General features: G+C 35.5%; 2 protein-coding genes and 1 pseudogene across 5 annotated transcripts; 1 reads left to right on the top strand and 2 right to left on the bottom strand.

The window, feature by feature from the left end:
• The first annotated feature begins 242 nt into the window (after positions 1-242).
• On the top strand, positions 243-11,480 carry LOC119983577 (pentatricopeptide repeat-containing protein At1g10910, chloroplastic). Of its 4 annotated transcripts, none has more exons than XM_038827254.1 (11): positions 243-566; positions 2,084-2,168; positions 3,449-3,712; positions 4,386-4,688; positions 5,601-5,705; positions 6,226-6,325; positions 6,491-6,810; positions 7,669-7,845; positions 7,913-8,041; positions 8,540-8,781; positions 10,124-10,502. In XM_038827254.1, exons 1-10 carry the CDS (start codon positions 280-282, stop codon positions 8,756-8,758), a joined length of 1,989 nt encoding a protein of 662 aa, XP_038683182.1. In that variant the 5' UTR covers positions 243-279; the 3' UTR covers positions 8,759-8,781; positions 10,124-10,502. The 4 variants fall into 4 exon arrangements, with proteins under 4 accessions (XP_038683182.1, XP_038683181.1, XP_038683180.1 ...); XM_038827253.1 differs by lacking the exon at positions 10,124-10,502 and adding an exon at positions 11,339-11,480 and having other exon boundaries at positions 244-566; positions 8,528-8,781; XM_038827252.1 differs by having other exon boundaries at positions 244-566; positions 8,528-8,781; positions 10,148-10,496.
• Positions 10,764-13,440, bottom strand: LOC119983455 (annotated as a pseudogene).
• On the bottom strand, positions 13,352-27,217 carry LOC119984564 (phosphatidylserine decarboxylase proenzyme 2-like). Its single transcript, XM_038828567.1, has 21 exons — positions 26,945-27,217; positions 26,788-26,867; positions 25,801-25,825; positions 24,333-24,392; positions 24,048-24,116; positions 23,283-23,375; positions 23,158-23,208; positions 22,973-23,056; positions 22,334-22,425; positions 21,427-21,582; positions 21,243-21,327; positions 20,288-20,399; positions 19,440-19,540; positions 18,668-18,715; positions 17,481-17,627; positions 16,102-16,197; positions 15,925-15,999; positions 15,697-15,789; positions 15,000-15,086; positions 14,857-14,907; positions 13,352-13,658 (listed from the first exon to the last, which is right to left on the bottom strand). The coding sequence occupies exons 1-21, from the start codon at positions 27,155-27,157 to the stop codon at positions 13,509-13,511; spliced, it is 1,968 nt and encodes a 655-aa protein (XP_038684495.1). The 5' UTR covers positions 27,158-27,217; the 3' UTR covers positions 13,352-13,508.
• Positions 27,218-27,485: the final 268 nt, after the last annotated feature.

Genomic DNA, 27,485 nt, shown 5'->3' with positions numbered 1-27,485 from the left:
ACCATCTTCAGTTGTACATGACAATGAAATATTACAAATTTAGTTATAGTTTGTTTGTGGAAGTGAGAAAGGAACTCTTATTATTGATGATCATTTTAAAATAACTATTGACAATGACTTTATTAGAAAAATGGGCCAACTCAGCCCTAAATTCTTTTGGGTTGGGCCATATGTGTTAATACAGTGTTCAAGGCCCTAAGGGCCCAGAACAAGTTATTATCCAAATTCCCAACAGTTTGTTCTTCTGCAACTCAAAAATCTCTCTGTGGCGGTGTTGGCATGTATGTAATGGAGATATCTGCCGTATGTGTTGGGTTTAACCACCATACCCTCACTCTCCCTGCTCCATTGTCTTTTTCCTTGATAACTTCTCTGTCTCCTCCTACCGCAAGAGCCAAATCTCCGCAAGTTAGTTTCGCAACCACCACTCTCGTGAAAGAACCGAAGTCAGTTCCGGAGTCGCCCAATGTTGCAGTCACACCGAAAAAGCGCCGTTCCTACTCGGAAAAACAAGCTGCCATTATTCAAGTTCAACAGTCTCCTGATTTGAGCTCTGCGCTTGAAAGGTACGCTTGAATTTTGCTTGTTGGTTGGTTTGGCATGTGAAATCTGTTTCTTTGCTATTTCATGTTTCCGTGTTTGTATTAGGGTTTGGTGTATGGATATTGAGTTTAAATTTGAATTCTGCGCCGGGTGCTTGTAATTGATTGCAATTTTTAGGATTTTTCCCATTCGACTATTCAATATCCATTGTGGCTTACGTGTTTTATATCTAGCGTTGCCTTACTTTTGCTTCTTTTTAACTTTGATTAGTAACCCAGTAACATGAAGTTCCAATATTGAGATTCTTCTGTCTTCTACCTTCTTTATTTCGTATATTTTCTCCTTATTATTATCTTGAGATTGGGTAGAAAGCTTGGAATGTCATTAGCGTGATTTTGGGTATGCAAAATCTTTTCGATTTTTTGGAATTTGTTTCTTATATCTAGAAATCCCGACGCTTTACTGGCAAATCAATATGACCAGTTTAAAGTGACCTTTGATTGTGGATTGGAGTTTCCTGAGAGCCGGATGATGAGCGATCAGTCACGATTTCTCTGTTTTTTTTGTTTAGTTGGGTTATAGTTTTCAGGTTTGTGTTTTGTCTGTGTGTACTCAGATTGAAGTTAGGGAACATTCCAAGTTATGTATAAAAGTAGAAGATTATAACCATATTTGTGGAAGAAATGGTGAGACATTGATAGAATAGGGGTGCTGTTATCTTCAAATCTTTTTATTTTGTGGAACTTTATGGTTAAGTGTGCTAAAGCAGTTGAGTTGATGGATTGGGAAAACCAGAAAAAGAGCCTTGGTTGGAATATAAACTGAGGAGGTTGGAGTTTCATTTTCTGCATTTTTAGTTCCATTGGCATGAGCAGATTGATAGAATGTTTTTGTCATTGCTTGCTCTATTGTCTCTAATTCTTTATTTTTAGAGTTTTCTTTGTGGATTCATCAATCCATTCTCTGTCTTTCATGATGGACCATATTTCAGATTCTAGGCTTTTTGGTAGTTTAGTTTGAGATATGAGTATAACTTAGGGCGTTGGGGGAACTTTTCTATCTCGCATTCTATTCTGGCACTTTCACTCATAAAAATAGTACATATTTATTTATCGGGGAAAAAAAGTAATCCAAATACTCGCAAATGTTCAAAAAAGTATTGTACGCTGTATGTTCTCATGAAAAAGTGAGATTCTTCCTTTATTTAATTTTTTCGATTATTTGGTTTTAGATGGCTCTGAAGTGAACAGGACAACAGGTTATTCAGCAGCTTTAAATCATGCATTGAGCTTAATTTTGTAAAATAGGCTAGTTACCTTAACCATATCTCTAAGAAACTAACATTTTGATTTTGTTGCCGTTCAGACAAGAGGTCCTTTTCTAAATATGAAAAATCTGTGAAAAACATCAGTGAAATTATGGTCAAAATGTATGATAATGGTTTACCAACAGTAGCTTTCAAAGGCTTCTTCTATTTATTCCGTTAATTTTTATGATGCTAGATTCTCCTGTTTAGCTGAAACATTTATTTTTCCTCTAGATTGGGAGAGATATTGAAGGTGCAAGACTTGAATGCCATTTTGCGGCATTTTGGGAAGCAAAGCAGATGGCAGGATCTTTCTCAGGTGATGCAACTTGAAAACTGCTGTAATTTTTCCCGAGTTGCTGACTGTAGAGTAAAACTTGTAGGTTTGGTGTTTAATGCTTTTGTTTTTATAGTAACCTGGTTATTTTATTTGCCTTTGTTACAATTATTAGGCTTGGCCATTGGCTAATGTGTTTTCCAAGCATTATGGTCAAATAATCTTCTGCACGTTCTTAAAGAGGGTGGGCATGAGCCTTGGTATAGTGATAAAATTGGTCTGTTTTAACTTTGGCGTCATAGTTCATAGCATGGAATAGTCTCTCCACAACCCCATAGTAATGACAGTCAGGCACTAGCTGTATCTCAATATGATGCATATTCTCTTGCATTCTAAATAAATGTATTTCCTATGTGCATATTGTGGTTTCACAATTCCAAAAGATTTCTTCTCGTGACTATTAAAATTTCAAATGATAATCTAAAAACATTATTTTCATGACTGTTAAAGATTCAAATAGTAGAGCCCCAACTTAAATGAGAAACTGAGAAAACGAGGAGGAAATAGTCCTTCGTATGCATTTGAAAGTTTTCTGATACTTTTAACCCACAGACATCCAGTAAAGGTGCAGAGCCATGAGCTTACACTTTACTGTGTCTCTTTTGTATACATTATTCCAGGATATAGTCAGTTGCTTCTCCTTTCTTTCATAATTTGGGCATGAATTTTAAAAGTAACTGGAAAAAAGAAGTCATATTTTATGTGATATACTATGATAATTAATTGAAAAGATTCTTTTAGTCTTTGTGATTTCATGAAAGTAATACCATCGATTGCTATTAATTGATTTTAGACGTATCAATTTGTAGTTTAATGAAATATATTATTGTACATTTTATTATCCTTGTCGAGGGTGAAATGTTCTATTTCTGGGCTTATGTTTCTTTCTGTGAAGATTATTTAGACAGATGAAAATAATTTCTAGAGCCATTCATCGTATAAAAATAAAGAATTTATATTCAATGGTATGGTAAAAGAGTTCTGAGCTGGAACTAAACGGCATTTGGCTTTTCAGCTCATGGTAGATCATTTTCGCTTTTCTGATATTATTTTTCAACTTTGAATTTATGTTGTTTGTTTCATTGGAGTAGCATGTTATTGACCTCCAATCTATATCTGCTTTTTTGTTTTTTTATGGATTTCTTTTTGGCAAAGCCCATTGATGGTTTTATTTGTCTCCCTTTTTCTTTTCCCTAAATTGTGTTTATTTGTGTTTGATGATTATGCTTATTCTAATTTAATATATTTTGTCATTATTGCAGCTCTTTGATTGGATGCTGGAGCATAATAAAATCAATGTCTCATCTTATAGCAGTTATATAAAGTTTATGGGGGAAAGTGTCAATTTTGTAAAGGCCCTAGAAATTTACAATACTATTCCAGACGAATCAGCCAAAACCAATGTTGTTGTTTGCAATTCTGTCCTTAGTTGTTTGGTCAAAAACGGAAAGTTTGACAGCAGCATCAAGTTGTTTCATAAGATGAAGCAAGATGGTCTAACACCAGATATTTTTACATATAGTATGGTATGCCTATTCAATTTGCATTACTTTATTTAATTTATGTCGCAGCTTGTAACCCTTGTTTTTTTGGGTCAAGTTGCAACTTTAGTTAGCATCATATTGATAGAACTACTACCTACTTAATTAATGCATACTTATTTGCAATTTATTTCGTGATTGAAAAGATTGTTGCAATTGAGATTTTAAAAAGTTATGTGCCAGCAAACATGGCCTTGTGAACTTGTAGAAATTGCGAGGTTAAGGGTTCACCGGTTCAACGATCAGGCCGACTGCGGTTAACTACAGCCTCATGATATGAGACTAAACATATATATATTAACACGCACACACACTAATGTAGAAGTGAAACTTTGATTCCCATGGAAACACTCACTGTAGTTCCTTTGAAGGTTCAATTAATTGTTTTGACAAATAACTTAGTAGAGGTGAAACCACAAATTGTCTCAATAAGTGAAAAATCCTCCATCCTACGTTTTTTTCTGATGTCTATATGTTATTCTGCTTATCATTTATCATAAAACTAATCTAGGACATGTGGATGGCTGCTGGCTAGGAGATAAGGTTGAAATTTATTTGTCTCATTTTTATTGCAGTTTCTACTTTCTATCTTTAATTTTTCTCCTGATTGAAAGAAAAAAGCTTCTAATTATTGTATCTACTTTTTCCTCATCTTCAGTTGCTTGCAGGTTGCATGAAAGTCCACCATGGCTATTCTAGGGCTTTGGAGCTGGTTCAGGAACTGGAGTTCAATGGGCTGCAAATGGACAGTGTGATCTATGGGACACTTTTAGCTGTCTGTGCTTCAAATGATCGATGTGAAGAAGCGGAGAGCTACTTTAGCAAAATGAAGGATGAAGGTCATTTGCCTAATGTGTTCCATTATAGTTCATTGCTCAATGCCTACGCTTCTGGTGGAAGTTATAAGAAAGCGGAAGACTTAGTGCAAGATATGAGGTCATCAGGGATGGTACCAAATAAGGTTTTGTTTTTGTTCTTTGTACCCATTTAAATTCTGTCTTTCATAGTGTTTCTGTGTACATTTTTCATTTAGAGTGTATATAAATGGGCAGAATTGCACAATTATGGTTGTAAGCTATGTATGCGTCTTGGTATTTTGTTCACTATGGTCCACTGGGAACTAGTTAATTGGAGGAGCTGCTTTTAGCATTGAAGCATTTTGCTTCTTAATATGTATGGGCTTGTCCTAAACAGAAGGATGCATGTGTAGTGTAGGCTAATTGTGTACAAGGCATCATACATGACATCTTGAATACAAGTAATTGAATTTAGCTGTATGTATGAAAGTTTTAATTGACTGAACTGAGATATGCTGACTGCATTCAGAATTTATGTTCTGCTTCTCAACAAGTTGGGATGATGGAGTAAAGCCTCTTTGACTCTCATTACACCTGCTAACATTAGCACCATAGTCAAGCTTACCCATATCATGACAAAGATGTAGGAATCAGGAATGCATGAAATTGTGGTTGACTCGGTTGAGAAAATATCCCTCCCCCCTTCCCCATCCCCAAAGATCTGAGTTTTAGCAGGTTGGGATGGCGGAGTTCTAAATCTCATTCTATTGATTGATGTTAGCACCAGAGGCAAGCTTAAGCCTCATCATGTAAAGAACTTATCAGTGGCGTAAAATCATCTCAAACAGTGTTTCATGTTTATGAGGATTATCGATATTCAGACACTATGTTTTAGTTGCTTCTTTTTTCTTCCCGACATGCAAACACATGGAAGTCATTTTGGATCTACATTTTTATTTTCAATTATCAGATCACCAAATTTAAACATATATGAATTTACATATTTTTTTCATATAATCATCTATCAAGGTTTCACTATAGTATTTTCTTAATTTCTTTTGGCAAAATGCTTGTAGGTAATATTGACAACTCTGTTAAAGGTATATGTTAGAGGATGTTTGTTTGAGAAATCAAGAAAATTATTGGCTGAACTGGAAGCTTTGGGATATGCTCAAGATGAGGTAATTTTGTTTCTATATGAATGATTGAAAATTTATTTGGTTACGTTCACTGGATATTTGTACCTGGAAAATTTGTTAAACAAAGTGGTCTGTTTCTTTGTTACATACATTTTGATTTCATCCTTACTGTGTTGCTTACTTTTATTTAGGTATGGGTATTTAGGTAAGATAGGAAGACTGCAAGCAACTGGCACTTAATAATTATCCTTTACCTCTATTGGTGTATAAGTTTAGAGTAGACTGACTGTAGATTGTAGAAATAGGAAGACTGCAACCAGTTAGTGACTATGGGGTGTAAATGTATAATAAATACAGTTGAAAACACAAGAAGTAAATTGTCTTGGGATAGAAACTTTTAAGGGTAATCTAAAGTTTGTCCTAATTTTAACTACATTCTCTGTGAATTCCTAGTCTGATATAATTTGACATTCTTCATTAATTTAAGCATCCTTTAGCTTTACTCCTTTCATTTTGACATGATTATTTTCGTATTCCTCATCATATCCTAATCAACTTGTAGATGCCCTATTGTATATTGATGGATGGCCTTGCTAAGGCTGGACACATAGATGAAGCTAGATCTGTTTTCAGAGAGATGGAGGAAAAATGTGTTAAATCAGGTAAGGGATATAATTGAGATAAACTTTTTTTCTGCTTTGTACGGTACTTTGCCAGCATGACTTGAATGCACTGAAATGTCTTTTCTAATCCAGGAGCTTACTTCCGCGTGGTTCTCTTGCTTGAAACTCAAGCTTTTTTACATTGATTTTATTATAAAACTGCAGATGGCTACTGCTACAGCATCATGATTTCAGCATTCTGCCGAGGAGGACTTTTGGAAGAGGCAAAGCACTTAGCCAAGGATTATCAAGCGAAGTACGACAGATATGACTTAGTAATGCTAAATACAATCCTTCATGCCTACTGCAGAACAGGTGAAATGGAGAATGCAATGCAAATGATGAAGAAAATGGATGAATTAGCAATCAGTCCAGATTGTAATACCTTCCATATCCTGATCAAATATTTTTGCAAGGAGAAGTTGTATATGCTTGCTTATCAAACTATGGAAGACATGCATAGTAAAGGCCACCAACCAGCGGAGGTATGCTAAGAAATTGGACATCCCTATTCTACTTCAGAACATTTATTTTTGTTATTTCTGTGGTTCAATTCAGCAGTTCAACTTAGAATCGTGTACATGGCTATGTTATTGTTTAAGTGCCCTTAGAGGCTGCGTTTTCTTAGTTTCTATTTGCCAATTATGAAATGTTATTTTTTTGTAGTTGTACATGCGTTTGTATTAAACTTGGAGTTTGAGAGAACTGACTCATCACACAACTCTCCACTCCATCTTTATCTTCCTTCTTCCATTGTATATGAGCACTTGGGGTGAGAGTTCTAAAAGGGTTGAAATAAGGCCGTGCAGATTGACAAGCAAAAATACCTTTCCCTGGATAATTCGTATCCTGCTTATGCTCTCTGCATGTTTAAGATGCGGTTGTCTTTGTGAGTGCGGAATCACTTGGCAATGGTGTTTTATTTAATTATTGGATTCTATTACTTTCTGAAAGGTCTCGCAAAGAGGTGTATGGGAACTTGCTGCTAGAATCTGTTGAAGATTTGGTCTATTAAACAATAGGGCATGTAAGTTATGATGTATGGTAACATATGATAAGTTGGTCTTAGATGTTATATAGAGCATGCCTAATCAATATCGATTTGCTCGAATATGCACCATTGTCATTGCTAATCCCCAAAAGAGGAAATACATGTGTGTATGTAGAGAGAGAGAGAGAGAGAGAGAGAGAGAGAGAGAGAGAGATCTGACATGTTTATTTGAAAGATCAAAATATCCGAAGTTTCAATGATTAGTTTTAACTTTTAATATTATTTACCTTGGGGTTTGATTTTAAAAACGTACATATGCTTGTGGACTTCTAATAATTTCTGTATTTTGCAGGAACTTTGCTCCTCATTAATTTTCCATCTTGGTAAAACCCGGGCCCACTCTGAAGCATTTTCTGTTTACAATATATTGAGATATGGCAAGAGGACAATGTGCAAAGCTCTTCATGAGAAAATTCTGCATATTCTTATTGCTGGTCGACTTCTCAAAGATGCTTATGTGGTAGTGAAGGTATGCTAGCATAATTTTCCAGATTCTTATATTTATTCTACCCTTTTTCTCAAATTATTCTTGTCAGGATAATGCAGGTTCCATCTCTCAGCCCGCCATAAAGAAGTTTGCAAATGCTTTTGTGAAGTTGGGCAATATCAATTTGATAAATGATGTTATGAAGGTCATACATTGCTCTGGCTACCAGATTGGTCCGGTAAGGAAACATGGGTTCTGATGAATTGGCTTATAACTTCTATTAGTTAATGTCCAAGTCCAAGAGAATACGTCTTAGTCTTGTAACTTTAGCATCTGTTCTCTATACCATGATGAGATCCATAGACTTCTCTGGTGGTTTCATTCCATTGTGAACGCACACTTACAGGATTGTGATACCAAAGGCTTGAGTCTAATTTACTGTCCATGTGATAGTTAATTTCTTAATGCTGGTTCTTAATTTCTTACTGGAATTTGCTGCAAACCTAAAACTTCTTCAAAGCAAGTTAAATTGTGATTGACAAAAATGTAATATGCTTTGTGAGGTATTGTAGCATTATCAGCATGGAAATGATAAACTTTAAGCCTATGCACATTTGATTGAACCACTTCAAATCTAGAATGTTGACTAGCTTCAACTGCCCTTCTGGTATTTATAAAGATAGTTTGCATATGGAATTTTATTATTATTATTATTTTCATCTAGGAGCTATTTCAGATGGCCATATCACGCTACATCTCAAATCCTGAAAAGAAGGAATTGCTTCTCCAATTGCTACGGTGGATGCCTGGTCAAGGTTATGCTGTTGATTCATCAACAAGAAACCTGATCCTCAAGAACTCACACTTATTTGGCCGTCAACTCATTGCTGAGATTTTGTCAAAGCAGCAAACGATGTCGAAGGCAATGAGATCTCATCAAAATAAGAATAAATGAGCTTGAAGCTAAAGGAGTACCAGGTAAAAAGTTAATGTGGCTTTCTCTCTGATTTGAACTTATTGGGTCCCAAGTCTGCCCTGCTAATTAGAATTTGTTGTCAATTTGGTTTACTTGAACCACCAATCTTTTTCTGGAGATAGAGATACTAGGGGTGAGGATTCGGCCTTTTGGGTTGGTTTTGGTACTGACCCGAAATGTCCGATTTTTTTTTGGTACATATATTTTGACCTGAACTGAACTTGAAACTTTTGATTTGGGTCTAGTCGGTTTTGGGTCTGGCTGATCTGATCAAGCCCTATATTATGAAAGGCCTTGTCCTCCATGAAAAGATCACGCCCTCCTAATACATTTACAGACTAAAGCAAGTAAGCAACAGTGTTGCCCGAACTTCAGTACTGATTGATGCAGAATTTGATTCAAAATTAGTCTATTAAAGTAATAAACTAAATATCATATGTATTATATATATATATATATATATATATATATATATATAAGTATATAACATATGTGATATAATATACCAAATTACTAGTATTATATTTTTCAGGTTTTTGGGTTCTAACCAAATTTTCGTAATGCAACCTAGACTGACCCGAAAACCTAAAATCTTATAGACTAAAACCTGAACCGAACCTAATTTGGCAAAAACGTAGTCGGGTAAATTTTTTGGGGCAGGCCGAGTTTTCAGGTATGCTCAGCCCTAAGAGATACGGTCAATATCTCTGACAGATGAAGGAAATAAATTCTTACTCTTGGGATTTCCCTTCGATCTCCAGAATCCTTGATACTGATATGGAGAGACAGCTAGGTTATGAATCCGAACAGATTAGTGAATCATATATACATTTTACGGTGGTTAAGATGCACTGGTCTTTGGGTATGTTACAATCAGGTGTTACAATCATGGATCATAGTCCCCTTAGTCGTATGGTATGGACTGTCGATGACTGCAAATTTAGTATTTGTTCATAATAATTTTCAAGTACATCTCTAAGACTACAAGTCTTTGTTCATGTGGAGATTGGGATGGTTGTTGCTGTGAACAGCTGCTGAGTTATTATTGTTCCTTTTTCTTGTTTCATTAGGAGGCTACTTGGCTTTCTGCTGCATAATGGAAAGAAAATTTCCTTCATACCATTTGCTCATCTCCCCCAACCCTAATGAGATTTTGAACCTTAGAACCTGCAAACTGGAAATCATAAGTCCAAACCAAATGGATGCTCCTTGGGTCCGGCGGCTGAGTTATTCCTTTATGCGCCATTAAATTTTTTCGACACTTCTTATCTGATGGTTTGTTTTCAGAAAACATAATTGAATATTAGGTGAAAATTTGAAATTATATCTTTTGCTATATGGCAGCTCATTGCTACTTCATTTTTCCAGAGGAAACTGTTTGGAAAAGAGCACACGCTTGGAGTTTTTCTATCTAGGGATAGGAAAAAGATTCCAGAGGCAAGTTAAACTCTCAAAAGGCTGGAGTCAGGGAGAGCACAAAAACCTGATTTCTCTTCCAATAATTGGAATTGCTATCTTAGGACATGTAAACCAATTCTTACAGAGTGATCTGTAAGAAGGAAATCTTGCCAGAACATTGAACTTCCAATATGTCGAGGTCAACTTATTTTCCATTTTGTTTTTATTTGTATATATATATGAATGTATTATGTATATGTATAAGTGATAGATTGAATAGTTTGATTTATCAATTTTGTAGGCTTGTTCTTTGTATGTAGTGAAAGATGTTTATTTTGAATGTTTGTAGAAGTTTGCTTCTGTAAGTCAATAAAATTATGCTTAATATATATTGTGTCAAACGACCTATTTGATGAAAGAATTAAATGTCTTTTAGTGTCTGTGCATTACCCGCTGTTTGTAATATTTTCTTTAACTTCCCGAGTTCCAGGTTTGGCCTTTCCTTAACAGAGCCATTTCTACTGGGATATTTAAGGACTCATAATCACTGAGATCACAATGTGAATCATTAGAAGATCTTGAGGTCGTTTTATTGTTGTTCTTTGGAGTCTTTAGATATTCAATGTCACTGGAACTTCATGTGGTGTTAATTACTTTCATGAATGGTGTCATCTATGTTTCCTAATCGAATTGTTGGAAATGTCTGTAAGTTATGCGAGGTCCACATTAGAAGAAAAGATGAATTGGCATAGCTCTTGTTGCTGGACAAGGTTACTATATACATTTCATTCAATATTCAAAGAGGTATTCTGTTTGAGATTATTGCAGTTGCATAACAGAGATGAGGTTGATGTTAGGAGTTTGATGAGTAACTGTATTAATTGAGTAACTGTGAACCATTGGACCCCTTTAATAGTATATATTAACTGTATTAAGTACTTAGGAATACATCTGCATATTTTTGCATCTACTTGATTGTCAATGGTCAGCCATATTGGGGATCTTAACAGGATACAAATGGATTCTGTCGGACCATGCGCTTTCTACATTTGAATTGAAGGATGCTATGCATTTCCAAACTGCATTATTGCACTTGAAGCCACTTCCAAATGCAATTTTCCAGACTCAGTCTCCCTTTTTCACCCTTCATTTTGCTTCCAGGTAATAGAGTTCATACCGAACTGAAGAAGATGAAGTGTTGCCAAATCTGTATAACGTCATCCTTGAAGCTTCCTCATCTTCTTCGCGGAGTGTTAGATTATCCTCCACAGCATCAAGCACAGCTCTTTCTCTGGCTTGTATGCAGAAATGCCTGAAAGCCTTTTTGAAGTTTGGCACATATTCTTTCTTGCTTGCTGAAGACCAAATTCTCCGGCGAGTAAGGCCCAACCATACTGAATCTGTTCAGAGTATGGTGACCCAAGCGGCCCTAACTCAGTCTTGTTTGTCCTCAAAGCTCTGGCTGCTACATGTAGAAGTGCTTTTGACAGTGACACTCCTACATGTCCATCTTTGTCCGGTTGTTCGATAACAGAGCAATGTGCTTGGCCATCAGATCCCAGGTGTGTTCTTACAAGGTGCTGGAGCTTGTATTTGGCTTTCTGCTTGTCTTGCTTTCTATTTGATAGTAACATAGCTGCTCCACGGCCACCCATGCGAAAAAGAGTGTTGGGGATAAACATGGACTTAACCGCACCCTCATAGCCATTGGGAGATATAGCTTCCATACTGAGAACTAAAGCTATTGACTTCTTGTGAACTTTGAGAGAATCTTTCACAAGCTTATCGATAAGATTCCAGCGCTGCATCCCATGGCGCTTGGACTGATACTATTTATGTTGCTCCCAAATCCGAATCTGTTTATCACCATTGCTGTAATGGGATGGAGTTGCACAGAAAATGCTACACTTTTCAGGCAAAGGAGAGCAGTTTGAGCCATATGATATGTCACCTCAGGATCGCTTGAATCGGCCTATCTGGGATCCTAAAGTTGGAAATACCAGTAGTGAACCAAACAGGTTTTCGACTTTCTGTTTCCGTTTTCTGCGAACATGAAAACAGAAAACAAGAGTACCAAAGCATCCCCTTGTGGGTAATTTTCTCTCAGTTCTCTGTCAATATTCAAACTCAGTTCATCAAATGCAAAGAAGTCTGATTTTCCTCAGATTTCATAATTAACACTAATATGTGAAGCTGCTTCATATTCTTGCCCAGTCTATGATAGATTGGTTCTCGTTATGGTCTCTGAAAATACTATCCCTATTTCCCCTTATGCGATTGGGTCTTTGACAGTCAATTTTAAAGTATCAAATGGACGGATGGATGTATAAGCAAGTTTTTCATAAATGAATGAGTCACTCTTGAAATATCGGTAGTTGAGGGGCTACTTTGCAGATATGCAAAGTTTCAGGGGCGTAGTTTCATATATCCTTTCCAACATGGCGGACTTTGTGCCATGTCAGCTTTGACCAACGATTGATTGGCCGGAAAATGCGCATACTGACGATTGACTGGCCGGAAAATGTGCATGGTGATCTATTTGTTGAAATTTGGAACAATGAGTATCTAATTGCAAACTTTTTAAAGCTAGTGACCTAATTGTAAACACTCTAATCTTTCAATGACCAATTTACACCTAACCGTTGGATTGTGGCCATTGTTTTGATAATGAGGATGACTTACTCAAAAGCCTTATCTAAAGTTTTCTAGATGTCCTATTAATATCAGGCCATATGTTAATCCATCTCTGGCACTCTTCCATATGCCCTGATAATGCCAAGCGATATGTTGGGTATTATATGGTACCATTTCTAACTTCGTTTATATATATTGACTGGTCCGTCCTTTTGTTATCAATGCTCAACAATACCAAATCACATGTACCTGTCATGCGTTATGTTGTAGTTTAGTATTCTACCTACTTTACTCCCTCGATCAGGGTCATCAAGGGCAAAATCAGGAGCTCTGCCCATTTGTTGACGAGGGATTCAAATCATGTGGGTAACTCAACATACATATCCTCGGAGGCTTTAGAGAAGTACCTGGCCATTATGAAACCAAGCAGCAAAGCTTCGTTTTCGCAGAAATTGACATCTGTTCGCCTCAGGATTCGACCTCTCAAAACACAATTCTGCCTCCACTACACGGTCTACCTAGTCAGGTAGCAAAAATATCTGGTCACAATCATAGATCACTGAATTGCAGAAACAATCTCTGGTACTCGGTTAAAATACATTGGCATTTTCTGTTATTTGCATGCCCATATGTGCAACAACTCTGAGAGAAACCGTCAGGCGTAATCCATATATATATAGCAGCCAATCATTTACCGTCACGCTCCTATTACACAATTTTCTAATTTCGGTAAATCCATTTCAGCTCTTTTCTTCCTAGCAATGCCCAGCTGCATTCCAACAGAAACCAGAGTCTCCAGTGATCTCTCACTATTTTGGAGGAGGTCCTCGTCTATCTGAATTGAATCCTGTAAAAAGAATCCATTTTTTGTACTAAATGTCAAGACATACGGCCAAAAAAATGAAAAAAAGAAAAAGAAAAAGAGAAGAACGTGAAGGCGAGTGTCTGAGCGAGAACCACCTAAGGAACTAAATTGAAACTTCTGTTGTATAAATGTATAAGAAAGCTGATTCATCCTTCATATGGTGCAATGGCATTATTGAGAGACCATTCAGACAAAGAAATGCCAGGTTTGCATTCGACATTACATTGGTGGTCTATTAAGATGTCAATCAACCCAAGCCGTGATGTCCACATATGATCCAGACCAGGATATATATTATACATAGCACATTAGAAATGATAGAACACCCAAACAAGTATTGTATTTGGCATGGATAAAAAGAATAATTGCAAGAATAAAAGAACAATAATTTTTAATCCAAAATAAGAAAAAAAAAAATGTAGACACCTAAGAGGGTCTTTCAAATGGTATCAGATGCTTTTGTTTGGATATATGTGTGAAAATAAGGATGGACATCACAGGGGGAATTGAGGTTGGAACTTGGAAGATCACAAAACCAACTTAGACGTCTACATTTTAGAGAAATAATAAAATATCCAAAAGGAATGAGGGGCTAGGAAAAAATATGGAACCAGAAAAGGAGGATTATCATCCTCCATCCCTCCGCACATTTTTGCCCCAAGGTTGATGGAGCATCATGTGAATAAACAGACTGCTTAAACTCTCTCCAAATTTTTATAGGGTTATTTTTTCAATTACAAGCGAACATGTGGTTCAATGGTAGAGTTGCAGGAGTGAAACCTAGATTTCACAAGTTCACTTCAGTCTCTCCTTATATTCCACCATACTTTTACCCAATTGTTCCTATTAAGTAAAATCAAATTACTTTTTTCCATTATCAACCAACTTTGCCTCAACACCTAGTTTGTGGCAAAGAATTTACCATTGTTTAATGCTCATTTGCATTCTCAAGTTCTAATAAAAAATTATAAGCTCATTACTCAATTGCATCTGCAGCAAAGATGTAATACTAAGCAAATAAAAACAGATCCACCCCACCCCTCCCCATTAAAAAAAAAAAAGCAAACAAAACAGGTATAAAGAAAGATAATTTCAATCAATATGCAACAAAAGCGAACAGATTACCATAATAGGACCAAAAATTCATATATAAACGGCAAGATATTTATTTAAAACGAACCTCCTCAAAAACGCAAATAACTGTGCTTCCTCCGAATGAGAAATATCCAAACTGTAATTTAGCAATTGACAGGATAATAAGAAGCCAAGCTATTAAACAATGAAACACACGGTAAAAACTAAAGACCTTATTCTTTAACTAACCTCATCACCCTTCTTGACAAAATCACCTTCCTTTTTAAGGAAAGTCATGCTCCCTACCATTGTTGCTCCAATTGCAATAAATGCCACCTGCAGCCCAAAATGCAAGTAAGAGATCATAACAATCAGAAATGGAAAAAAAAAAATATACACATTTACTTGTTGTAATCTAATAGATAAACAAGTAAAAGTGATTAGTGATGTGAAAAAGAGTCACCCAAGAAGCTCATTCAAAACATCTAATACAGACAAACATGTTCTTTTAAATGATTCCACTTGCACTTTAGCTGACCACACACCATAATGTAAGAGCATCTGTTCACTGTTCACAGCTTCGAAGACACCCTAAAAAGGCATCTTAACAATTATTTTCACATATGGGCATTGTCATAACCTAGATTTAGAGCCTGGAAAAATCCTAGAAGCCCCATGAAAGAAAATTCCAGTATTATCCTCACTGGGGGTTCAGAAACCCTACGCAAGAAAATTTCAATCTGACAAATATTTAAATGGGATTTAAATAGAAAGACAATTAGATCCCTCTTTCCATAAAAACGCTTGTGTCAAGAGAAGGTGACAGATATTGCCCTTAAAATGCTCTTTTAACAAGTGTGGTAAATTTTGCAAAACAAGACAAGTTCATCATACAATAATATAAAAAAAGGAAGGATAGCCATAACAGAAAATAGTAGCAATATACCTTTCCAAAGTGAGTAGTAGAAATAATTGATACAGTTCGTTTATTCTCTGTGAAAACATTACAATACTTGCTATTGACTGCAATAGGATTAACCTGGAGAAAAAGTAAGAAAATCTCACAACAATTGAAAAGTTGCCAAGTGTGATATAAGCCAAGATGAGGTAAAAGAACTGGTTCCCACTTGACTCATCAACCAGGAATTTTAAAATAAATGTGTCTACTACTTACTGTATACAAGCTGCCAGGTATATCTACAAATTTTTCAATAACTCCAGAAACTGGAAGATGGAATCGATGATAATCCTGCAAGAAGTAAAAAATATTCAACCAAGATATATGACATCAGGACTACATATTAGTGAAGCTTCACACCATGAAGAACCGATGGGAGCTTGCAGTAAATACCTGTGGCGCCAGTCGAAATATGACTATACTTCCGTTGACAAAAGCATTGGGACATATGTCTTTTCCTAAGAGTCCATGGACAGAAAACTTTCGACCCTAAAGCACAAGAGGTAGACAGCTTAGTCATCATCAACATCATTCGATCTTTTATCCCAAAAGCTTTAGGTTGGCTACATGAGTCTATGAGAAAATCAAAGGCAATCCACTACATGTATTTGTTTACTTTCCACCCTATTTCACAGTTTTGTTGGGCTCTAATTATTGTGCGAAGGTCGTTGCTCATGCATAATGCCATTTCCTATCTATACAAATAATGAAGCCAAGTTGCGGATCCATCCATGTTACTATTGACCCTACAATGGCCTCATCCTTCAAATTTTTTTTAAAAATTCTGAAAGTGAGTAAGGTAAGAAGGTACAGCTGAAAAAGAGGAAGATAGACAAATCATGGACAGTATAATAACAAGAATAGGTAACAACTCATCACCCCCAATTCACCCTAAAATGAAAAAAAAAAAAAAAAAAAAAAGAGATCAAACTAACTAAACAAGTTGTGTTGCTCTGATTCTTCTAGACGATAAAATCCAAAACTTGATTTTAATACTCTCAAACCAGTTGCCAACCAGAAAACATAGAGAATCTTAAAACCATTAAATCTCCCACATGATTTTAATTTTTTATCCAAAGTATGCACATACACATACTTGCTCACACTACAGTGTGATATATCCTGTAAATTGTAGGAAAGATGAAATCATCCCTTCTTTAGATCTGTCTTGTCTTTTTTATCTCTTATGATGGATCTTGAGAGTATTTCATCAGATGTAATATTTTATCTTCTTATGGATGCTAAACTGTACAGTTGTCAAATGTAAACACTATTCCAAGATTTGAAGGTCTCTAGGAAAAAAATCTTTATAATGTCCTCGATGGATGTAAAAAAGGATAAACAATTCCCGTGCACAAGGCTCCCGCAGTGCACGGGGTCAGGGACATGCAAATAGGATGTACACAAACTATTACCACATAATACGTGGAGAGACTGTTTTCAAGAATGGAACTTGTGACCTCTAACTTGTACCCCTACAACTCTACCACTGGGTCACATGTTCGATGTGAAAAGGAAATAAAAGAAAAGAAAAGGAGGGAGATGGTATTTGACAGAGCTTTTGGTTTCCTTTCTTGTATTGCATCGTCATTTTCAATTTGTTTTACTTATTCACATGTTGCAAAGTTCTCATTGAAATTCCATTTCAAAGCCCCCACCCCAACAAAAAGAACAACAAGTAGGTTAAAACCACCTGTTTTCCCACATTTAAAATGAAAATTAGCACAGACTCAGTCATGAACGTCGAGAAAAGGAAGCACCATAGGGAATACCTTAATCCATAACCGCAAGCTATCTTCTGCTGATTTAAAAGCCATAAGACGGCTATCAGCTGCAGATATAGCAACATCGTCATGCTCCATACAAGCAATCGGTCTTGCACCAGGCTTCAACTCTCTTATGAAAAATTCATTAAATGTCTGCATGCAAAAAGATCCCAATCTTACGTTGTGAATTCCATTACACATTAAGAAGCGTCTAACGTTCCACGAATGTTATCAAAAGTGGTGCCAACAGCAATTACAAGTTAATAGAAAAGGATAAACAAGCACAAACTTGTTGTGCCATGCAACATGTTGCTTGTAAATTATGGGGATTACAAGTCAGTGTAGCAAATTCCACGGGTTTCTAACAACTCTTAGTTTCCTGAAGATTTACTTTCATTTAACCAATAAAATCTTGAAGTGATAAGCTTCTATTCTTTGGAGGTAGCTGCATCTAACAAGATCTGACGGTCATTCATATCCCACCATCGAATTGACAGTATAAGAGGGGCGGTAGATGCCCTCATCCCAGGCATACCCGTCTGCGGGACCCGACTCTTGCAACATTGCATATCGATTTACCTTGGGCAATAGCATATAAAGCTAGCAAAAATAAAGAACAAGAGCAGAATACAATGGCCCATCAAGAGAGGTCTACCTGGGGTAATACAGAAACCCTACCTCCACATTGTGGACCCACGTTGCACTGGAGTAAACTTGTCTCAACAGTTTGTCGCGACACCACATTGGGCAGTATAGTTAAACTGGGTGACCATATAAGATTGATGGATAATTCTAACTAATAAGCCGATCTTTTAGTTGCGGGCCCACCTTACTCATAGGGTTTCCATCACAGTTTTCCAGCGCCAAAGTCACAAAAATATGTTAAAAGAAAAGTTTTTTAATTCAAGTTTTCATTCCCAAAAGCTACCTCAAATCTTTACAGGGCTGTCCGATTATCATAGCATCTTGATAACTAATCACACATAGCAACAGTTTTCCAGCGCCAAAGTCACAAAAATATGTTAAAAGAAAAGTTTTTTAATTCAAGTTTTCATTCCCAAAAGCTACCTCAAATCTTTACAGGGCTGTCCGATTATCATAACATCTTGATAACTAATCACACATAAGCAACAAATAAAACAAATTAAATAAAAGATTATCCGCAGTTCATAGAATTCAAAATACCAACATACCTTAAAATGTTGCAACGGGTACTTGACTTCACCCATATTGATTTGATCCTGTAACATCACAACCAAATCATAGAGCCATATATATCCATATAGAGACACAAATCTATATAATGGCTAGTAAGAAACATCAAATACCAGAATACTTTGGTATGTAAACTGTGTGTGCCTGTGCCTTTGTAATATCACAAAAAAGTAAGCAGCAGATCATATGTAGACAATTCTAGTTCCACCACCACGCAAATTAATTATGATAAATTCATAACAAATCATGTGACTCGAGATTGGAAAGAAAAATGAAATAAATCAGCGTGCAATAGAAATCAGTGTATCAGAAATAGCGATTGAAAATTTTTACAGCTAAATTCACTATTCAATTAATTGCCGAGGTTGCATTTAAAGGAAAGTAAAAGGAAATAGAAACAAAAAAGATATTGGAGACATTAGGAAGTAGAAAACCCTAGTGCATATTATAGTACTAAATTAAATTACAAAACAAGGCAATCAAAGTGAATTGAGATCCTTTTGTTATTATTATACCATGCCATTCCTTGCAAGTCGCCAATTAAGGTGTTTGTATGAGCAGGGAAAAAAGGACACTGAAATTTTAGTGACATGGCAACATCCAAGTCATAAGATATGAACTTCAAGGAATAACAGGGACCCAATGGAAGCTATATGCCACTTTCATGTTTAAATTTCATAAGCATGGTGCAAAGGAAATTCAGAAATCAAACACGTAAACTACAATGCTTTCACTAAGAGATTATCATGCCTTAAAAAATTCAAGGAACTTTGGTATATCTTCAGCAGATTCAACCGAGTTCATCTTCTTTCCCTGCCTCTCTGAGATGCTCTGGAGGATTTCTTTTGCCCCTACATCCAGCAAAACAAGCCAACCAAATTTTGTATGTCAATTACAATGCTTGAAAGCAATTGAGAAACATCAACCATGATAATCAAATCACAAAACTACGTCATGTGATTCGATTCAAAATCTCGTTAATTTCAATCTAGAATAAATTTAGATAATTCCTAATGTTTATAATAAACAATGTAGTTTAACTAATGGCATATGGGAACTGTAAATTAACCCCAAAGGAACAATAGAGGAAATAAATCTCATATCAATTAACTTTCAAACTATTAACTTAAACACAGGACTCTGCCAGCTTTGTGAGTTTTACTGTTCAGCACTCAAGGGTTCTTGGTGTTGGGCTGGACACATTTTCAATACTTTGAATTCCACAATGTAATCTAACAAGGCAATCGGGGGGTTTCAAAGTTTCAAACTCAGTCAATTGAAATACTTCCAAAAAAATTAGAATTTAGAGCACCTGACTACATTACTGATAATAAATCATTAAATATCATATTCGATTATTTACAAAATGATTTTATAATTACTTCAATTCTGCCATTTGTTCTTCAGTAAATAAATGTTTTTTTTTTTTTTTGTCTCTGGTGTTTGATAACTATTATTTGTTTGAGTCCAACTGATGCTCCACTATTTACAAAAGCATCTTCTCATGCCATTAAACAACCAATTCGGGGAAGAGAGAGAGAGAGTATCAACATGTATAATGCCCTTCTTCTACTAGAAATTAGCTAGGATTATCATACCTTTGTCCATAAGACGGAGCCCTATATTTGACTGATAGAGCGCTCTCATTGACAATACAATCTTTCCATCAATCAATTCTTCCACAAGCCTCTTTTTCCTCCGATCAAATACCTAAAGCAATTAGCATTTTAGTAACCAGAACACCAAGAAATGACGCTGACCTAGATGAAAGGTCCCATAATTACATACTAATGCTTTACATGGTAACGAAAGTTTAAATCCACAGATATATGGCGTTTGATTTTCAATCTGCCTTTAATAATCCTCCAACTGATGTTGAGTGTTGTCAAAGGAGCACTTTAAGGTGTGCACCTGAGTGAACTAAGGCTTTAATTGAAGAAATAAAAATAAATTATATCAAAAGAATGCATTATCCAATATGTTTTTCTATTGCTCTCAGAAAACAAACACTAGTTCTTAAACTGCCAAGAAATAAACAAAATAACTAATATTCCAGATCACTTCATGCTTCAGCTTAGGAAGCATAACCAGATTTAAGTACTCTCAATCCACCCAAAAACCTAAAATCACCAATCACGTCTGCTCTATTTCATATGAGCACAAATGTCAAGTAAACATGTAAAATATATAAAATCCTCTTAACAAATGAAAAGGATAATACAATTGTCACCAATGGAAAATGCCTTCTTAATCATTGCGACAGGTGACACGGTAACAGCTTATACCCCAGGTGCATAATTATAAAAAGGCACAATGGCATGCAAAAGGATATATAAGAATGAGAGACGAACACATGAAAAACTAAAAGACGAAATATAATTCCTCTACCTTGTTCATAATATAATTCCTCTACCATGTTCTTTTTTCTTATGAACACAACAATTTTATGTATTCAGAATATCATGCATAAGTGAATAACACAATCAGCCATGAGCAGTTTGCAAACCATATCTGGCAAAAGATGGGGAGAAAAGCCAAGAAATACAAGCATACCAAGATATGTGAAGCACTAGACCCAGATTTCAGACCAACATTATATGATGAATAATGAGCCCACTCACTTAGTTTGAAGATCCACCTATAAAAAAAATACCAGTTTGATTTAGGATTTTAGCCATACCACTAAATACATAGTCCCCAAAATACAAAAAATGTACAAGGGTCTATCTGCTTTTACCCATATGAAGCCTGTTTATCAGTCAAGAATCCTCCTGTCATAACCTGGTTTCCTGTTCCTTCGTCAAAACACAGAGTCAAATGAATCATTGTGTTCAGCTTATCAGCAACTTGAAGAATCTCCCCACATACAGGGCAACTATTGATAAGCGGTTCCCTGCAAGATACAAAATAAATTACACACTAAGATTTCACGATAAAAGTACCATGAAGAAATAATACAAAAGTTAGTAACAAAGGCTGCAAAGTCATGCATTGATGTAAAGAAAAGAAGAAAAGAGGGTCCCCTAAGAGTTCAATTGTCCAATGGATTCAAACATTTTAGAGAAAGAAAGGACAGGAAAAGTTCAAATTCAATCAAGTTATTCATAGATCATAGACTAATGGGTTCGTAAACAAAGTTGCAGACAGGTATTGTAAATGAGTTTCAAAAATCTTCATACGCATCAGTAAAAGTTCTAGAGGAAAGTTTATAGGAGATCAACATCAAAACTAAACATGCTCTCGTGCACCCAAAATTCCAAGCAACAACACCCACTCCATTAATATGAAGAAGATAATAACAGGAAACACGGGGCAATTAAGTACGGCAATGTTAGATCAATAGAGGTTTAAAGTTTCAAGGTGCCATACGAAATCCAAACTAACAAGAGGCTAAATCCTAACAACTTGGATCAGGTTCTTAGAGAGGTAGGGTTAATATTAATGTATCTCAGTTGATGTTGATTAAGGTATACATGACAATGTACAAGATGTACATCCAAATGATGAAGATAATGCATCAATGTCAATACACATACAAAGATGTAAAAGAAGAAACAAGTATGCAGAAAAATATTATAAGGCTGTTAAGAACAGCGTAATATTCATAATTCAAATGATAGCCTCAAAGGTTGAACGGTCATTACTTTTCTTGTTGAATAGCGAGAAGAGCTGCCAACTCATCCATACTCACAACACCATCCCCATTCGTGTCTGCTGCTTTGAAAAGCTCCTCTTTCTAGTAATGAAACATAATGCTAAGAATAAACTTTAAAGACCCAAACTGTTAAAGAACAAAAATCCATATTAGGAACAAAAACTTTCAAGATTGAACACTAATACTGAAACCCATTGTATATAAAGTAAAAAGATAGTCCAATCAGCAGATTGAACAGCTCTAAAGCTGTGTTTGTTTGAAAGGAACGATAGGGGTTCACTCTATAACCTATAAAACAAGAATTGGAATTTGCACTACAAATTCAATATCCAAGCATATGTATGATTAGAAGACACGGAATGGAAATATTTATAGAAAATTTGCTGATGTACTCGTAAATTCTGGCTTTTTGACACTTTTAATATTTTATTTTCTAGCATCAGCTTGGCTGACTTGTAATTCTCTTGGGTTGAAACCCTTAGTTCTCCATTAAAAAAATTCTCATGGCTTTCAAAAAAGATGTGTGGTAAGCAAGAGTTAGTTGCACAAAAAATGATCTCATATAACAGTACAGCTTCAGATACCACTTGCTAAGATCAAAGTAGATGTTTAGATCCTTAGTTCAAACCTTCGTAGCAAGCACTTGATTGCCAAAACCATTGACTAGGTCAGAAAATTCTGAAAATGACAGGGTCCCATCCTCATCATAGTCCTGCATAAAGAAATAGGATTTGAATTTTAATAAAATATATGTTTGAGGTGCCAAACAAGAAAAACATGAGGGAAGGAGAATGAAAGATTTATTAAGCATACCACCACTGACAGGATGCGTCGTGCGAAATTTTTCTCTGTTTCAAATGGATCCTAAAATATTGGACAGAAATTAGTAACAATTGTCATGGTTTTAATCCCTTCAGTGAAATTCATGCACTGCTCACCTCAATAGCACAGGAAAGAGAAATGTTGCCAACAACCATATCATTTGATGACGGATCCAACAGGTCAAATACATGAGCATCAGAATCTGAATCCTGCAACACAGTTATTCATGCAAAGTGGCCAAAATGAAGGTGAATATGAATCTGCTGAAAAGCAATTTCAATTTTAGCAGATGAACATCCAAAGATAATAACGATGCACAAGGGCAAACAAGGATATATGCTGATAGAAAGATCAAGCTACAATACTAGAAATACTATACATCCAGTCAAAACATCTGGATATTTCAATAACATCAGTGGACGAACTATAAGACAATTCATTTCATCCCCAAATGAAACATTTCAATCAGCTAGAAATTTTATCACTAATAGGTTACAATTAATAGTCAAGGGATTAGAGTCAAAAGCAAATCAATATAAGGAAGTAATTTGGCAAATCATGCAAACAAATTTAAATCTACAACCAAATGAGCTTTCAAGTTGTGGCTCAAAGTGCAATGCTACATTATAGAGTTCCATAGTTTAATAACATCAACCATTGAGTTAAAATAACTTTCCCAAATGCAAAAGCAATTGCTTTCAGGATTTATCAAGTAACTTGGATAATTTGTTACTCTATATTTCTAAAACTCAATACATCCATGTTAATAGGAAAAGGATGTTTAATGGCTTCTCAATGCATATAAGAAAACAAAATATTATGTTTATAAGCATGCCACTCATAAAAGTTATATGTGTGAAGTTACTTACAGCCTGACTTACCAGATCCAGGAATTCAAGCAGATCAATCTCACAATAGCCAATGAAATTGTTCTTCGACACTCTATTAGTCTGCAATATATCAAACTTTAGGATATGCAAAACATAACAAAAAAATTATTAAGAGAGAAGAAAAAGAAGTGTTTGTACGATGTGAATTACGTAGGACACTGAACAGTGTTGCCATGGGATTGGTGGAACGAAAATTGCGAACCTAACTTGTCTCAACGATAAAAATTTGTTCAACTGAAGAGGTATTATGTAAAATTAAACATAACTAGGACAAACCTCGAATATGGAAATCCTTGCAACATGGGGTCCATTTCTTTCCAAAAGAAGTTTCTTTTCCTGTGCAAAAATGCCAAGCTCGATGTTCATAAACAGAAGGTAATATTCGAATATGCTGAACATTTCGTAAATATGTATTATGTAAAAGCACAAAAAGGAAATGTAACAAATACAAGGAGAATACATCAAATATTGCAAAACATACATGACATTACGAGCTAAAAGGAGATATATAGAATTTCTAAGACACATTTTCTGGTAAAAAAATAAGTAAACAAGGGTAAGATGTATCCATGACTGAGGCTGCCTCTGCACTGAACCAGGCAAGAACGAGTTGTTACAAATAGGGTAATCAATGAGTTGACCGATATATTGGGACACAAGGTAGAGAAACCCCTTAGGTCTTATGCAGGCCTTCCTTTGGGACTGTTTCACCACCAAAGTCCACAATCCAGCAATGAGAGAATGATGCAGACTATCAGAGTTGTTTTGAGAATAATAACACTGGTAATTTAAGGTAATCTAAGGGTAGAAAGTAGAAAAATTAGGGTGTGAATTTATAATTTTAAGCAGATGAAGTTAAATAACTCATGAAAAAATAACAAAATCTGATCCACACACCTTCTATGTTCTTAATTGCTAGTTTGCTACTACAAGATCCCTTCTTACATAGAACTAAATCCCAATTCTGTAAGCAAATGTGACAGACTTTTGATTCTAATTGGAAAATAAAACGACTTACTAATCTCAAAACCAAGACAAATCCCTGACGTAATAATTATAATGAAAACTAGAACAATAATTAAATTCGATTCAAGTACTAAAGACATTACTTGAAATATGAAAATAATGGACGACCTTCCCTTGGAATTGAACCAATGGTCAGGATCCGATGAATTACAGCCGTTAATATTCCTTGGAATAGTCAGGGACCTTAGTCCTTGGTGTGTTCATCTAACAGTGCTTACTCAGAATATCTATGTATAAGATGTGAGATGAAATATAGTTGCTGCTACCTATATGGAAAGATAAGGCAGGTGCAATATCATCGGAACAATTCCAGGATTTCTGTATGAGATGAGACAGTTTAAAATATCACCAGATTAAATATACATCTTCCTACTGAATTATTAAATTATCAGAAAAATCTTTTTGAAACTATTCATGTCATCATGCTGCATAAATCATAATCAGTCTCCACGACAACATTCCAAGTGGACTTAGAAGTTACAACTATCAAACAAGGACAGCCCGATAACATAAATAACAAAAAAAGAACTTGTTGATCCAAACACTTTTATTATTCATATATTTCTATAATAATGTTCCCAAAAATCGACACAGCAAGTACCATCATACAAATGTAAAGCATAAACAATATCTGAGAACACCTAAAAGGAAAACTGAAAAGTCAAAGCAGTTGAAACCAGAAGCCACTAATGGAGCAAATGTTAAAGACAGTACTTACTGAGTTCCAAACAGGCTTGTCAGTGCTGCACCATAAATAACATAGCATCAGCATGTTTAAATATTGAGCTTATGATGCTATTTTTAAACATTAAGCTTATGTTAGGTTTGCAATTATTGCAGCAGAATTTCAATGTCACATATAATTTTAGTTGAACTAATATTACTAATATTCTATTTATTGGAAAAAAATCAATATCAGTGCCAATTCTAGAAAGTAGAAATCCCTTGGAATCACATTCTCATTCTCATGCAATACTTTCAAACCAAATCCAAAGATAACCTAAACAAAATGACAATAATTGATTATCAGCAAAGGCCGCAAATGTAAAATTCCCTTAAAATAAAATGTTACAGAGTATATTAGTCAACTGCCTAATTGAAGCAAACTCATGCTTGCATATTAAAGTATGATATAACAATTTAAGGAAATTGAACCTACATTTTTGTTTATGATGAAGGAACTATGGGTTTTTGGACCATGTAAAACCCAGGTAGTTGCATCACCACCCTCTCCCCATATACCTAGGAAAGTCCTAAGGTATTAACGTGGAGGGTGTGTTAATGTAACGAATTTCTAAATGAAATCATCACCAACCAACTCAGTTATCTCTAAGTGGTTAATTGAACCCATATTTTAACAAAGATTTAAATATTTGATACACAAAAATAACAAGAAAATAATGATTTTCAAGATATTATGTGAAACGAAAATCAAATTATATTTTAAGATTTTCCATTAAATAAAAATCTACAAGGAACTTAATCATTAATTTAAAATTCCAGTTTTTTTTAGGTAAGTTCTAGTTATTAGTAAGTCCATTCCTTTTTCTCTAACGAATTCTTTTTAGCAACCCAATTCTAGTTATATTTGTTTTTTTCCTTAAAATACACTGCCAGTATGATCAACTTTCGAAATAAGACCCCACAAAAAATAAAAGTAAAAAAACAAAAAACTAAAAACAAAAGGCCAGTATCGGTGTTCAACTTATCGGAAATCTCGGTACGGAAGGTCTGCTCGCCGAGAGAAACGCATGCAAGCCACTTGTCCTTAAACTTCATCTCCGCCTGTAACAAACAAAAAGCAATCACAATATAACGTAACCCTACCGCTTCAGAAAGAGAGTAGGGACAAGAGACAGTACGCGAATGAGAGTGAGTAGAGCAATTCCGGCGAAATCATCGGCAGAGCTGAGCGAATTGAGGTGAGAAGAGAGGCCGGAAGATCGGCGACGACGATGAAAATGACTTTGGCGATAGTCATGAAGCTTCTGCCTCAATCGAGAGACGCGTGAACTTTTCGATTCAGAATCTGAAGAAGAAGAAGAGTCTCCTCTCCTTGAGCCACCGTTCCCCATGATCGCTGTCTGACTTAGTCTCTTGCGCCTCCCTCTGTTTTTTATTTTTACGATCGCATAAGGGAATCCTTACGAGATAATGAAAAAAAAATTATAACGGTCGTGTCAACTTTTTTGAATATTAATCCAGATCGTCCGTTGTCTCCTCTTTTTGTCTGTTTGGTTGAAGAGAATAATTCAATAATCAATGTAGCTAAAAGTGGGTCAAAAATGCAATTGACCGTCTCTTTGAAATGGCATTCCTAGTCAACTTCGCACTATCCGCTACTAGGGCCTCCAGCAGGACTTAGGCCCAATGTATTAAGGGCACGTTTCAACGATTGAGAAT

The sequence above is a fragment of the Tripterygium wilfordii genome, chromosome 18 (assembly GCF_013401445.1).
Source record: "Tripterygium wilfordii isolate XIE 37 chromosome 18, ASM1340144v1, whole genome shotgun sequence".
In the NCBI taxonomy this organism is placed as follows: Eukaryota; Viridiplantae; Streptophyta; class Magnoliopsida; order Celastrales; family Celastraceae; genus Tripterygium; species Tripterygium wilfordii.
The sequence above is the reverse complement of the archived record's forward strand: the minus strand, read 5'-3'. Positions and strand labels throughout refer to the sequence as shown.